The 15258-nt window shown below is 30.4% G+C and overlaps 2 protein-coding genes across 3 annotated transcripts in view; both read left to right on the top strand.

Moving 5' to 3' along the window:
• Window positions 1–1800: 1800 nt before the first annotated feature.
• Window positions 1801–4271, top strand: LOC113374587 (guanine nucleotide-binding protein subunit beta-like protein). The gene is made up of 6 exons (XM_026614567.1): window positions 1801–2009; window positions 2333–2541; window positions 3177–3383; window positions 3546–3656; window positions 3827–3967; window positions 4057–4271. Exons 1-6 carry the CDS (start codon window positions 1898–1900, stop codon window positions 4231–4233), a joined length of 957 nt encoding a protein of 318 aa, XP_026470352.1. The 5' UTR covers window positions 1801–1897; the 3' UTR covers window positions 4234–4271.
• Window positions 4272–4625: 354 nt separating this feature from the next.
• LOC113377371 (wiskott-Aldrich syndrome protein family member 2) overlaps window positions 4626–15258 on the top strand; it is a 27616-nt gene continuing 16983 nt past the window's right edge. For both annotated transcript variants that reach the window (XM_026617667.1, XM_026617668.1), the window contains exon 1: window positions 4626–4752. The gene's annotated coding sequence lies outside the window, so the exon portion shown is untranslated. The remainder of the gene's footprint in view (window positions 4753–15258) is intronic.

Here is a 15258-nt window from a genome sequence, read left to right on the forward strand (position 1 = left end):
TGAAACTAAATTTGGTATTACAATCGTATTATGTTTTGTAATAACACAATAGTAACAAAAATATACTACATAATATTATATTATAATAAATCTATAATCAAATCGAAATATAAATGATAAAACACATTACCAGTTTAAAAATACATCACAACTTATCTACTGGAATAACTTCTTATCTTTTTTAACTTATAATAGAAATATTAAGAGAAATTTAGAGATAATGCATTATAGTGTTAGTTTATTACATTGTCTGCCATCCTAAACTCTTATTAACCAATAATCATCTCGTGCAGAATTTACCATTCTTAAGCAATTCATTTTCTTCTAAGTAAATTCAGATCCGTACAACTTTAGGTAATCCAATTTTGAACAGCTGAAAGACTTCTAAATATTTTGTTTTTTTTATAGAATTTCCTACAACTGGTCTCTTTCCTTAAAGTGTAATATGATTAACTGACAGATTAGTCAATGCACTACGTTATATTTATGTCCTGTATCTGAGTTGGAAGCTGTTCTATTTATTTTGTCTAAGGGCTATGCATTTGAAAGCAATTCTTAATAAAATCTTCATTAACAAATGTACAAACACAAACAAACAAGTATCACAATTTGTCAAATGAAGCAAAAATAACACTGATGTTTCTTAGTAGCCGACATAAAACATTTGACAATACTTTTTCATCTGCTCGCTAGCGCTAAATTTTTGACTACCATAGGACTCTTAACTAATTCTTCTGAATGCAGATTTTGTTCTGAGATAATAGGCCCTGTTCTAGATAGTCTGAAAATGCCGAAGATATTTTTAAAATGCTTTGGAGAGTCTAATAATGTTCTAGATAGACTTATATTTTGGATAATTTCATATTGGTCTGGATAGCCTGAAATTGTTTTGGATGGTATGGAAATGTTCTGGATAGTATGAAAATGTTCTGGATATTCTGAAAATATTGCAAATCGTCTGAACAAAATCTAACATTGACGCAGTATTTAAAAAATATATGTCAAAAAGAGAGATCTTAATCATTCTGTATATTATATTATTTTGTAAATATTAAGAATTTTTTTGCTCAAAAATAAAAACATTTAAGACACCATTAACTGTGAGTGGTTATTAAAGTTATAAAATAATAGTTGACTAAAAATTTTTACCTCTTACTATTTTCATTTTCACTTTAACTATACTTTTCACTTTTACATTTCACTCTTACTATATTCATTTTAAAAAGTATCCAAGTGTGCTGACTCCGCGCACTATCATTTTTATATATTTTACTGATGTCAATTAGTATATTTTTTATATTGAGGATAAAACTATAAACTATTTCGGTATGATTAATGTTTTTCTATGTATTTTAGTAGTAATAGTCAATAACAGTAAGAATGCATTATAACATTAGTAAGAATGTGTTTAGTCAAAATTAATTTATCACAATTTTGAATTTACAAGTGATAATTTAAATTTAATCTAATTATTTACCGATAAAAATCTATATTAAGTAATGAGGAAAAACTTTAATCATTGGATTATCAGTAAATAATATTAAACTAAAATGTTGAAATCGTTTTTAAATACTACAAAATTTTTACAACTGGCAAAATATTATTGTTATTATTTATATTAGGTCATGTTAAATGGTTTTAGTGCCGTAAATTAATTTTAAATGTTCATTTAGAAATCATTGGTTGTAAATATTTTACTACAGTAGTGAAGTTCGCATCATTTCAATACCTCTGTGTGTATAGACTTTTTGCAATGCATCGACCAATCAAAGGTTTGTAGTATTGTAGCGATTTCCTTTTCCTCGTTCTTGTTAGAGTGGGGTGCTGTCCACCACGAGACAAATTTGTAGTTCGTTCTTTTTTAGTTTGATTGTACTCGTGGCTAGTTCTCTTGAAGATGTCTTCAGAAACTTTGCAATTGAAAGGTACCCTTAGGGGACACAATGGATGGGTTACTCAAATCGCAACTAATCCTAAATATCCTGATATGATCTTATCTTCATCCAGAGGTAATTTTTTTCTAATTTAAAATATCTTACACGCGTACATGTATAATGAATTAATGGCGTTGTTTTAGCGCTTACGAACAACACTGTTCATGATTAGTTTAATATGGGGTGTAACATTTTATTGGCATAACCCCTATTTTAAGCGTTTTTTGTAATGATAGATTTAGTTCAACTCGGCGTGCTTTACGTCACGTTTTGAGTGTTTTATTGAATTAATATAAGTAATAGTCAAATGAAATTCGTGTATTTTTATTGCACTTGCACACGTTTTTCGAATGACATTATGACAGAAGTTCTTTGTTCAAGTTTAATCTTATTTTCAGATAAGACATTGATTGTATGGAAATTAACTCGTGATGAAACCAATTACGGCATTCCTCAAAAGCGTCTGTATGGCCACTCACACTTCATCAGTGACGTAGTTCTATCTTCTGATGGAAATTACGCTCTTTCTGGTTCATGGGATAAGACCTTGCGTCTGTGGGATCTTGCTGCTGGCAAGACCACTCGTAGGTTCGAGGACCATACTAAGGTGTGAATTTATCTTAATATGTGCCAATGCGTGGCAGAAGATTTTGTGTAAACATTTACATTTTATGGGGTTATTTTAATTAATAATTAACATGTGCCAATGCGTGGCAGAAGACAAATAACTACTCGAAATGCTAATATTTGTTACAATTTTTTTTTTTTTGCTACCATTACGTGGCTTAAACATAAATGGGTCTTTGTTAAATTTACTTGGGTTTGAATATTTTGTGCCAATGCGTGGCAGAAGAAAGGGTGACAGATATTTCTACCGCTGCAATTATTGTGGATGGTGGCTTCTGCACTTCTAACTTCACTTAAGCTGTTTTTGGAGTATGTGAGTAATTTTATTTTACTAGGGCTGGTCGTATTATCTTTATATATTTATTTAGATATTATGCTGCAGAGTATTGTTTCCAATAAATTTATTACAATTTAAATCTAATTGTAAATTTGATTCAATTATCACTTTTATTTAAAAGTTGATCAAACATATTTTTATGTAGTGACACCTGAAATGATGAAACTTGTTTATCCCATGATTTCTATGAGTGTTTGCGGATATGGGACTGATATACTAGTCAATTTAAAAAGATAATTTTTATTAAATTCTGAAATTTAATGTGACATTTTATTTAGGATGTTTTGTCTGTTGCTTTCTCTGTTGACAATCGTCAAATTGTCTCTGGATCTCGTGACAAAACCATCAAGTTGTGGAATACATTAGCTGAATGTAAATATACTATTCAAGATGAAGGCCATTCTGACTGGGTTAGCTGTGTAAGATTTTCTCCAAATCACAGCAACCCTATCATTGTTTCTGCTGGATGGGATCGTGTAGTTAAGGTAAATAAATTTATCCTAAAATAAACATATGAATATCATGATGAGCATTTTTTAAACCTCATGAAGTCTGTGAGTGGTTTGCGGATATGGGACTGATAGTAATTTTACACTATTACTGGATATCAGTTTAAGACTTGTGTTTAATTATTAAATTAATTTTAGGTATGGAACTTAACTAATTGCAAGCTAAAAATAAACCATAATGGACACACAGGATATTTGAACACAGTTACAGTATCTCCTGATGGCTCTCTGTGTGCTTCAGGTGGAAAGGTAAATTTACATTCACTTGCACAATTTTTAATTTTTATTAATATGATTATATCATATACAAAACGAATATTAATGAAGACACTTTTGTATAAGGCAGACTATGAATTACTTTTTTTATTAACATATTGTATTTTTCATAAGATTCGTGTTCTAAGCCCTTTTTTTTTCAGGACTGCAAAGCTATGTTGTGGGATTTGAATGATGGCAAGCATTTGCATACATTGGATCATAATGACATAATCTCTGCATTATGCTTCAGCCCTAATCGTTATTGGTTGTGTGCTGCATTTGGACCTTCCATTAAGATCTGGGTAATTGCTATATTTTAATCACAAAGCTATTGAACACCTCATTTATTTATATATTGAATAAAAATACTAATACTCTTATTTTTCTTCAGGATCTTGAGAGCAAGGAAATGGTTGAAGAGCTTAGGCCAGAAGTTGTATCACCAACAAGTAAAACCGAACCTCCACAATGTCTTTCCCTTGCTTGGTCTACTGATGGTCAAACATTGTTCGCTGGCTATTCTGACAATACTATCAGAGTATGGCAGGTGTCTGTCTCTGCTCGTTAAAAATGTTAAAATATTTTTGACAATAAAAGTTTAAAAATTATGTTGTATATTTATTCTATAATTTTGTGATGTATATAATTAAGTATATATTATGTCTATAAATTTATTATAGCAGTACAATGTACTGGTAATACCAAAACACAATTATTAAATTAATTAATCCATACTTATGAAATATTATTTACATTAAAAATACGTTCGTAATAAAGTATTTAAAAAACGTACCTTTTCTTTTATTAGCTATTAATTTCACATTCCATAATCCCTCCAAATTTCAAATTCTGCACGCCCAATGCAGCCAATTGCACAAGCACCGACTATGGCCGACACAGCGCGAACTAATGCGATGTTAACGCCCCCAAAGGAAAGGTTCGCCATTTTAGTCAAGTGCTTGGTGCTGTTTGTGTGTAATGTGATGTGATTATTTGTGAAATTTAATAAAGTGCAAGTTATTGACGTTTGTGGATTTGTTCAGAAAATAGAAGATACTATTATAGACAAATTTACAATGATTCTGTTGTAAGTAGTTTGTTATTCCTTCTTCTATCATATACCTTACACGCCTTTTGACATCTGAATTAATTGTACACATCATGAAACAGAAGTTTTCAGATTCTCTTTTGGAATTACAATACTGCTAAAATATAGTTTATAACATTATTTCTACCGTCTTACTGCTTTTCACAAATTCTAACCTGACATTTGTAAAGATGAAAATTTATTTATTCAAGTTTTAAGGCTGTGAGTAGCTGAGCTGCACATAAAATGATTTAGATGTTTTATGCTTGCAGAAAAATTTTATTACATTTTTATTAATTCTGTATGCGTAATATCATAATATATAATTTAATGCTTGATCTGTTACAGTTTAGTTAATTTTGTGCTCTACTCAAAATAACTAAGGTTAAAATAATAGAATTTCTGAATGCATTTCATTAAAACATTGAAGAGATTGTTTATGTAGTGTTTGCAATTAAACCAGAATGTACTTCAGAAGAGCATTGTTTCCATGTATTAACATGTCGTAACGAGAATAAATTGCACATATCCCGTTCACAAAGTTATTCTTTACTTTATTCGAACTGTGAAATGAGTCTTCAGGATTAGTGATTTATTCTTACTGTTTTTTAACTTATGTTGCAGTGTACTGTGTATTTGTTATTTTGGGAAACTAGGTGTACGTTTGGTGAGTCCATTTCTTAGATTATCGTTTTCAAAGTTTCTTCATAATTTACATTCATACCTATTGACATACGATCGTAAATTCGATAACCTCAAAATACAGAAATAGTAATTGTATAGTGTAATATATTTTAGTTTTATTTTATTTAACTTGCATGTTAGTTTATCAAAAATTATCTAATGTACTAGAATAGTTTCATTAACCTTAATAAAAACGCGTTTTAGCTAATATTGTGCGACTGCATCTGTCAGCAGATAGTTATTAATACAGAATAGACCAAACATTAATTATAAGTGTCCGTCATAACACAAAGATTTGGGTTACTAAATGTCAATATTTATAGAATCAGATGATCAGTATGATCGATTCTAGATATCCTTGTTAATTGAGATACCTAAAATATGAAATGAAACTTATTGAAATTGTGACAAAGGCGTTGAAATTTTGTGGTTGCGGTCAAAGTGTAATAGACTCCTTACGTTATTTTGTAAGTATGTATGTATATTTTTAACATAGAAACGGATTCTTTCGGATTCTAAATGTTAAATTTTAAGGAGAACGCACGCTAAATCAATAATGTGTTTGAAGTCAGCTTTAGCGAATAGTATTGTACCTTTTGTCTCAATTAAATTGCCAGGACACAGTCATTATGACCAATTGGGAACAGTTCAATCGTTTGGGCTGGTAAGCTTTTATCAAAGCGAGGGAGACATATTTACACACCGTATTTATATAAATCTGGCATAATTTTGTATTTGTCGCCGAATGTGTACCATTTTAAAAATAACTATGCTATATATATGTTGACTTGTATAAAGTGTTTCCATTACATATCTTGTTAATGAAATGTTACTTAACGAATTAATGAATGCAAAGAAATTCAAAATGTCATTGTTCAAATGAATTTGTTAATCATTACATAATAACTCGTCGAGGAATGTGCGCTCAGAAGAAAACGAAAGTTAGCAGTTTTGTATATGTCCTGTTTTGTTGTGGATTCCATTCACTGAATGAATTTGCAAATTGCTAGTATACATTTTGCTTATTAATTTAAGTAGAAATCGGTTTTTAATCAATGGCAGATATTATTTTCATAGCTATATGCTTATCATAGTATTAATTTCCTGTATTATAAGTTATTGTAATTGTTCAAAAATTCAAAAACAGATCTACGTTTCAGACGTTTTTGAACATTTTGGCACACCTTAGAAATAATTGATGTATGTGTAGATACAATTTTTCGTCGACGATTAGTTGCGTACGGATCAACCGATTTGAATGGTTCTTATAGCAATAGACTTCTATTGTTGGTGAAACGTGCTGAATAGTTTTTGGCAAAGACCTGTCCAGCCATTTCCGAGATAAGTAGTTAAAAGTGTAAAAAATGGCAGTTTTTGAGAGAACAAAGCATCTGATTCGAATTATTGAAAAACATTTTTATTGTGACGAAACTTTGGAGAAGGCATTTATTTTTCAAAATTAAAAACTTTTGGTAAATACCAAAAATGATTCGAATTTCAATTTTAATTCTAGTTAAAATGCTAAAACTCATTTATATACTTGAACTAAATATTTTTAATTTTGAAATTTAGTTTATAATTCTTAGAAATATGAGATAAGTTCCTTCATTCTAACTCCGCTCGATCAAGTCTTGTTTATTTATTTCATATAAACATATAGAAACGTCGCCCTCCAATTTACGAAAAATGAAAGATGCACAATTTATAATAATCTATTTGAAAGCATTTGATATTTATCGAATATTTCATTACGGTAGAAGAATTTCCAGCAATTTGTCTTAAGGCAGGATGTCTTGCACTATTAGTGTTTGTTTATTTTTTATATTTCACGCCATTTAGAAGACACAATTATCTTGTATTTTGTTTATATATTTGTATTATTATAAATGAACAATTAAACTACATGATTCGGTTATACCTAATAATTATATTTAAATTTATTTATTTATCTATAAACCATTTTCTCGTCTTGACATTTTTTTATTTATCAGCCTTTTATTTATTTTCATTTCTTTTATTGTTTTCAACATTTTATTTTGTCAAAAGCTTTATTGTGTCCGTACTGTTGATATTAAGAGTACATTGTAATTACATAGTAGTATATTTGTCGGAGGCACCATGCCATTCTTAATTAAAATTTGCTGCCATCCCACAATACATCCCGCGAGTTAGTCACTGTGATAATATATGAATCGACGGGGTTTCGTGTGGGTTTATCATTTTTTTAAATAGTCATATATGCTATTTATATAATGGAATTAGAATTTAGGATACAGCTGCAATATTGCACTTTATGAACTATTTTATCACTTGTTTCGTTTAGACAAATTAGTTATTTTTTTAATTGCCATGGTTTTTAGTAATCATTTAAGGTTATCAGGGAGGTTGTGAATAATTAGCGTTTGAATATGTATTATATATATATATATATATATATATATATTTATACATTCAAATATATAAAATAAAAACTTACACATTTACATGTTTTTACAAATTTAATGTTTTTTGGATCATTCAATTTGGATGCTCCGATCTCTCAAAAACTCGATTTCTATTTTCTGCACTCTTTATTCCTGATCTCCGAAACGGTTGGACCTGCCTTTGCCAAAAACTAATCAGCACATCTCCCTAGCAATAGGAATCAAATGTTTTTTGAGCCATTCAAATCGGTTGATCCGTGCGCTCGAAAACGTGGACGAAAAATTGTATTCATACATACATAAACACACACATCCATTTTTTCTGAGGTATGCCAAAATGTTCAGAAACCTTCAAAACGTGAAGAAATGTAAAAATTTTCAATTTCGATTTTTGGACGATTACAATAACAGCCCATAAGTTCTTTGCGCAACCTATGAGTGATTCTAGGAACTTGATATCAAAAGGGTATTATTGTAAGTTTTGTTATCGACTTTTATCTTTTATAGATGCCTGATTATATAATAGCTGTCTAAGAACACGTTTGAACTGATTACAGCGTTGCGCCAATTTTTGAATAAGGCGTCTACGTCATATGTGTCATTTTGTCCTCCTACTTCAAGTTGTATTTCTTGGTCTCCATACAACACGATAAAAATGGTGCAAATTTGTACTAACTCTGAGTCTCTCACAGCACGGTTCCCATACTGCACTATATAAGTTTTCATAGAACGCACTACGAATTAGCCTGAATTGTATGTTAAATACGAGTTTTTTATAGCACGGTCCAAATACTGCACGATACGGACTTGCCGCGTTAACCGAGGGTTCACTGTGACAAATTAAACAAAGTAGTTTAATGTTAAGCTGTTTGTTTTATAGAAAGTAGCAAAGATTTATTTAACCCTCCGTCGGTCGGATATTTATTTATCTTCGAACGGTCGGAGTGGTCTGGCTGGACCACCATTTATTTTACATGCATTTATATGGGATAAATGAGTTTTTGGTGTCTTATATATTAACAATTATTAGTAGTAAATATTTATAGTTTTGATTTTTTCTTTTTCTTACCGTCTTTTGCATGTGTTGCCTCTAATAAAAATATTTAAAAAAAAATCATGAAATATAAAAAAATCGTTGCTTTTTTGTTAATTTTTCTGTTTTATATCAATGAAAAACAATATTTGTTCTTCTTCGGCGCCTTCGAAATGAATGTAAAATTCAAATGAAAACGAAATGAGATGCGTCGCCTTTGAAATTTGCTGTAAAACTCAAAGTGAAAATATAATTTCAATTGAACTGCATACTTACGGCTACACGTTTGCCAAAAAACAGTTTCGATCGCAGTACGGGTGGAAAAATTGTTGATAATGTGCGCATTATTCATCCGATTTTCAATGTTTGCGATAACCAATAAGTTTGATAGCTTTTCAAGGCATTTTCATATGTGTGCGTGTAAATGCCAACATTCATGTTTCAACACATAGCAAAGAATATATAAAACGCAGTTTGAATAGAAAATATCTGAAGTATGGGTGGTCTAGACAGACCACTCCGACCGTTCGAAGTATAAAAAAGTTAATATTCTTATAATTATCCTTTTGTACATTTTTTGTTCTGATTTTTTCATTGATCGATAGCTAAGAAAATTTTAGGAAAAGTCAAGAAATTTCAAGTTGATAGGATTACTAGAAGTATTTTTTTTTTAAATTGAAGTCGCAAAAAGTCTGGCCAGACCACTCCGACCGACGGAGGGTTAAAATATGAAATGCGTGAAATCTTAAATAGAAATTATTATGATATTGTAAAATGTTTTTGTTTGCGCTTGTATTTCTGTATCAAGTTTTATTAAAAACGCACTTGTAAAGATATTTTCACTGAATTCTTTCTGGGATGCATTATTTTTCTTCTTTAAATGCCGTTTTCGAATTGTCATTTGACTTTTCGGTTATTTGTTTTTTCACGATGATAGATTATTTTTCTATATATAAATGTTTATTCATTTTCGTTTCAAGTGACAACGATTTTCACTTGGAAATATAGATAGCAATATGTTTCCAAGTGAAAATAGCCCTTGCCCGGCATTGCTGCACCAATAAAAAGTCAGCCCTATTAGATTAATTCTAATAACAATAATCATCAAATGTGGATGGATTAACCATTGGGTTACCATCTAAAAAATAGTAAGGAGAAGTTTCAGCTGAACAGCTCATAGGACGTAAGGTTCTGATTGCTGTTAAAAAATATATGAAAAAAAAATTCGTTTCACAGATATTGTGAGTATATTGCGATATTTGAATAGCTCGAAAATCGCCGTGTTAATGTATAACGAGTTTCAGTGTATAAAAAGTTTAATGAACATTGTTTTTTATACTTTGTGAATTTACATTTTGGGAGCTGCTGCTCATGCCAAAGACATAATAAAAGTCCAATTTATAATCGCGAATGTTAATGTGTGTTCGAAAATCGCCCGTTATAAATAGTTTTGCATATATTTGTACGAACAAATAACAAATTTTGTTTTCATGACTCTGTATCATATTCGATTAGCTTATCGACGATTAGCTCGTTGTTTGGTCCAAGCTATGAGATCATAAGATTGTTATTTAAAAATTCCAAGACAAATTGCGGCTTGTTTATGTTCCTAAATTGTGGTATATCCACATGTCATAATTTGTTTTTGCGGCACTTATAAAATAAATTAATTTGCGTTGCATTTCAAACTTCTTATCTAATCTTGATATTGATTAATTGTTCCTTGCATACTATAAAGTAAGATTCATTTTCGATATCTGTTTGTTATTTTGTGCGATGACACTTCCAAATTCCAACATATCTCTGAAATTAATTTAATTAAAAGTAGTTGAATGTTAATGTTGAATTCTTATTCGAAATGGGTTTGTTGATTCTACATGCTTTTAAGAATAAATATGTAACAATGAAATCGTTTGTAAAACTTTTTTATGGACTTATTTATTCCAAATTTCATAGTGGATCTGTGACTTCTTATTATGTATTAAATCGCCATTATTAGATCATTGTATTAGACATTTGATGTGTGAAGAAGCAGGCATTTTCTACCGTTAAGGTGCTATCGATGTAGGTCATTCACCACAGTTGCAATTTTTTTCACATATCTTGCATATTTATGCAACAGTCACGTGGTTATTTCATTGCCTGTGATTCCTTTGTGGCTCTTCAATCCGTCTGTTAGATCTAGATCATTCTTAAATTTTACGTTTGTTTTCAAAAAAATCGGTTTACCGGGCTTCAAATTGACATAATGCGTATTTTCTTTTAAAGTTATTCTCAGGTTGAGTTGAATATAATTCGGTCTAATAATATAATAAAACTTTGCATAAAAATAAAATGTTTAAATGGTTATCATCATATCACGAAACATATTATTGTTTTTTTTTATCATATTTTTAACAGCAATCAGAACCTTACGTCCTATAAGCTGTTGGACTGAAACTTCTCCTTACTTCGTATTTTTTAGATGGTAACCCAATGGTTAATCCATCCATATTTGATGATTTTTGTTATTAGAATTAATCTAATAGGGCTGACTTTTTATTGGTGCAGCAATGCCGGGCAAGCGCTATTTTCACTTGGAAACATATTACTATCTATATTTTCAAGTGAAAATCGTTGCCTGACAACAGGCTTCTCGAAGTGGGTATCGAACCCGGGACCTCTGATTCAGGTCCCGTCGCTCTTAACCGCTTACCTACAGGCGAGCCCTTTTTTTGTTTTATTTGTATTACACGTTTTGACATCTTTTTCAAAATTCTGATGCTGACGTTTACTGATCTAACATCGAATGAATCTAAACATCAAATTTCGAGTGATGCGATGATTTTTTTTTGCGATTTGATTGTATACAAAAGAAACAATATAAACAAGTACAGAGCAAATTCAGACCTCGTTACTATTACATTTAATATTTGGAATAATAGTACAAATGAAGCAAATATATAATCACTGTTTGCCTAATAAGCTACCCCTTCAATTTGATGGGTTTCCGTAGAGATTGGTATACCACATACGAATTTCAAAATTAGGGAAGTTTATCAAAATTAGAGTTCTACATATAAAATCTATGGATGAAACTATGATTTACGACATAAATTAGTCTAGCTCATTTCTATGGCTTTTTGAGCATATCATTACAAATTTGGAATTCCGTTAACCCAGTGTTAAAAAAGAGTTCAGTTCTTGGATTTCAAAAGTTAATGGTAAATAGTAAATACTTCACTAGAAATTTAGTCGTTAGTTGTATATATAATATTTTCTCCAATGATTGATATTATTGTTTTTAATCACCCGTTAAAGTAAAATGTTAATTTCTTTATAATAAATAACTTTACTGTTATGTTTATGCGTCTAAATTAGAGAATTATTCAATAACATGCGGACGTTTTATAAATATTTCTACATTGCTTATTGTTATATAATTGCGCGCCATCAATGGAGACTGTTCTATGTACACAACTGTTGTAACAACTTGTATTGCGACAGTTCGCGTATTATTCCATGTAAATATTAACTATAATAATTGAATATGGACTGAAAATTAATAAAAACATTTATGTTAATATACATTTTTATATTATAGCAACGTGATTAAAAATTGAGTCACATCATGACCGATGTTAAATTTTGTTTGTGTTTATTATATATCTAGAAGGTGACAATACATTGTTTATTCCGATTTTTTTGTATCATGTGTATGTGAATGTTGCCTTGTGAGGGCATTAGAGATTATAACTCGAGTCATTAAGTGATATAGGTTTTGTTGATCAAAAGATTGTGGTTACAGGCGGTGACGATGATATGAGTTAATATAAATAATTAGCAGGTTTTCATTCAATTACATATTCATCATTTATTTATTGATGTTGTCTATGATTATTTTATGTTTGTACAAAATAGCAGACAAAATAACCAATTTTTTTAATATGCAATTAAGCGGCTGTTATATACCTAGTAGACAGCGGCTGTTATATACCTAGTAGTTGGATGTTGCTACTATCTTCTAGTTTATATTTATAGTTAGCAGTCTCTGCTTATTATTAATAAAAAGGCAGATTGCAGAACAAAATTAAATAAAAAACTAGTGGGGTGAATGGCATCGTGCCTTAAGGCAAGTTGCTGGAACTTTCCGTACCCGTACCCGTACCGTAACGAAATGTTAGAGGAATACTGTATGTTTTCAAATAGATCATTATTAATATTGTAATATTGTCTAATATTTATAAGAATTATATAAACTGAATTGCAAAGTTGAAATTATTTGTTTAAAGTATATTAGAACTATAGTCAGAATTAAAAATAAAATCTGAATTATTTTCGATATACAAAAAAAAATTTAAAAAAAAATAAAAAGTTGAAACCAAAAATTTTTTTTCCAAAATAAATTATTTTGTTAACCCCTTAACTTACAATTTAGATTAGAAGAAGTCGGTCCAAAGTTGTTCAAGCCGGCGTGGCGTTTTGACTATTTTTTCCTAAAATAATTTTGTGTTTTATAGTTTCGTATGAATAAATATTTTATAATACGTGTTCACCATACCGGACCATGCCCGAAATGCGTAATATTTGCTTCTTTCCCGAATATCTTACGCGGGCTTTGCCCGTAATATTCACTTTTGGCCTAGCAATCGCTCGCGGGCTCTGCTCGTCATTTTAAAAGGGGTTAAGACAAGCAGAAAGTTCTTTGAATCATTTAAATCGGACGCTTAGTTCTCTCAAAAACTGCCATTTTTTGCACATTTAGCTCCGTATCTTCGAAATGGCTGGCCTGCCTTTGCCAAAATCTGATAAACACTTCTGCCAATCATTACTAATTGAATGTTTTTAGAACATTCAAATCGGATGCACCGTTCTTTCAAAAACTCGATTTCTATTTTCTGCACTCTTTGCTGTTTATCTCCGTAACTGCTGGACCTGCCTTTGCCAAAAACTAATCGGCTCATCTCCCTATCAATAAGAATCGAATGTTTTTTGAACCATTCAAATTGGATGATCCGTGCGCCCGAAAACGTGATTAGAAATTAGAAACGTGAAATGTAAAAATTTTCAATTTAGATTTTCGGCCCATTACAATAACTTACCCTACGGCTGTGCACTTAATTTATTTTATTATTGCAACGTCCCGCAGTGCAAGCTATAGTAATAGTCCAAAAATAAAAATGAAAATTTTTGCATATCTTTACGTTTCAAGAGCGTTAAAAAATTTTGGCATACCAAAAATGATTGTATGTGTGAGTATGCATATGTGGGGATACAGTTTTTCGTCGATGTTTTGGAGAGTACCGCTCAATCGATTTGAATGATTCAAAAAGCATTCGATTCCTATTGATAAGGACACCTGCTGATGATTAGCTTTTGGACAAAGTCGGTTCAGCCGTTTCGGATATACGGACCAAAGAGTGAGAAACTAATTTTTATTTTGAGCTTTTAAAAAATTAATTTTTCGGTACGGGAAGTTCTTTTAAAAAATTAATTTTTCGGTACGGGAAGTTCCAACAATTTGCCTTAAGGCACGATGCCAAGCACCACTAGTTTTTCTTTTTTCATATAATAAGAATATAAGAAAGATATTCAATAGAACTTTAGATAATACTATAGAATTTGCGGATTGTAATCTGCCCATATATACCCCATATAAAATATTAGGTTGTCAAATATCTCCCTTCCGCCTTTTGTATTATAAACCAATAGCAAAAAAGCGGAAGGGAGAATTTGACAACCTAATACATATATTTTATTATACAATCATACGTGTGTGTATGTTATTGGTCAACAAGACGATGGCAATTTTTTTTTAATATTTCTGTAGTAGTATTTATTTAATAAGCAATATTATTCATAGGTTTGACTAAGGATTAGACAAATTGAACTAACTAGTGGTTATGGCAAATTGCAGAAACTTTCCGCACCTCAATGAAATATTATAAAAGTTTTAAATGTTTCCAAATAGATTATTATAAATACTCTAACTTTCATTATTCGTATTCTTGACTTGGAGAAAACCTATGAATAATATTGCTTATTAAAATACGTACTACAGAAATATTAAAAAAAAATTGCCATCGTCTTTGACCTCTGAATCTTAATTCAGACGGAATACAGACATGATGACTTCGATTTGACAGTATTTCTATATAAATGAGGAACGTAAAAGTAAAATTCTTGCTTTCGGGAAACAGTCGATATACTTTCCTTCATTAATAAACATTACAGGGTACGTTATATGGCTGGCACGTCCCGATTCCGATTTTGTTTTTACAATTATAAGAAAGTTAATATGTTTGCGGTGCGATAGTATGGAGAACGAGAGAGGGGTGAAGGAAAATACTTTCTTTACACTTCGAACAATCAGAAAATTATATTTTT

Source organism: Ctenocephalides felis, unplaced genomic scaffold (genome assembly GCF_003426905.1).
Source record: "Ctenocephalides felis isolate EL2017-DRISC unplaced genomic scaffold, ASM342690v1 CF-g0.4_SCAFFOLD_01886, whole genome shotgun sequence".
Lineage (NCBI taxonomy): Eukaryota > Metazoa > Arthropoda > Insecta > Siphonaptera > Pulicidae > Ctenocephalides > Ctenocephalides felis.

Coding starts and splice junctions, on each gene's coding strand:
- LOC113374587 (XM_026614567.1), top strand. CDS start 1,898: ATGTCTTCAGAAACTTTGCAATTGAAAGGTACCCTTAGGGGACACAAT. Junction 2,542..3,176: donor GGTTCGAGGACCATACTAAG/GTGTGAATTTAT, acceptor CATTTTATTTAG/GATGTTTTGTCTGTTGCTTT. Junction 3,657..3,826: donor TGTGTGCTTCAGGTGGAAAG/GTAAATTTACAT, acceptor TTTTTTTTTCAG/GACTGCAAAGCTATGTTGTG.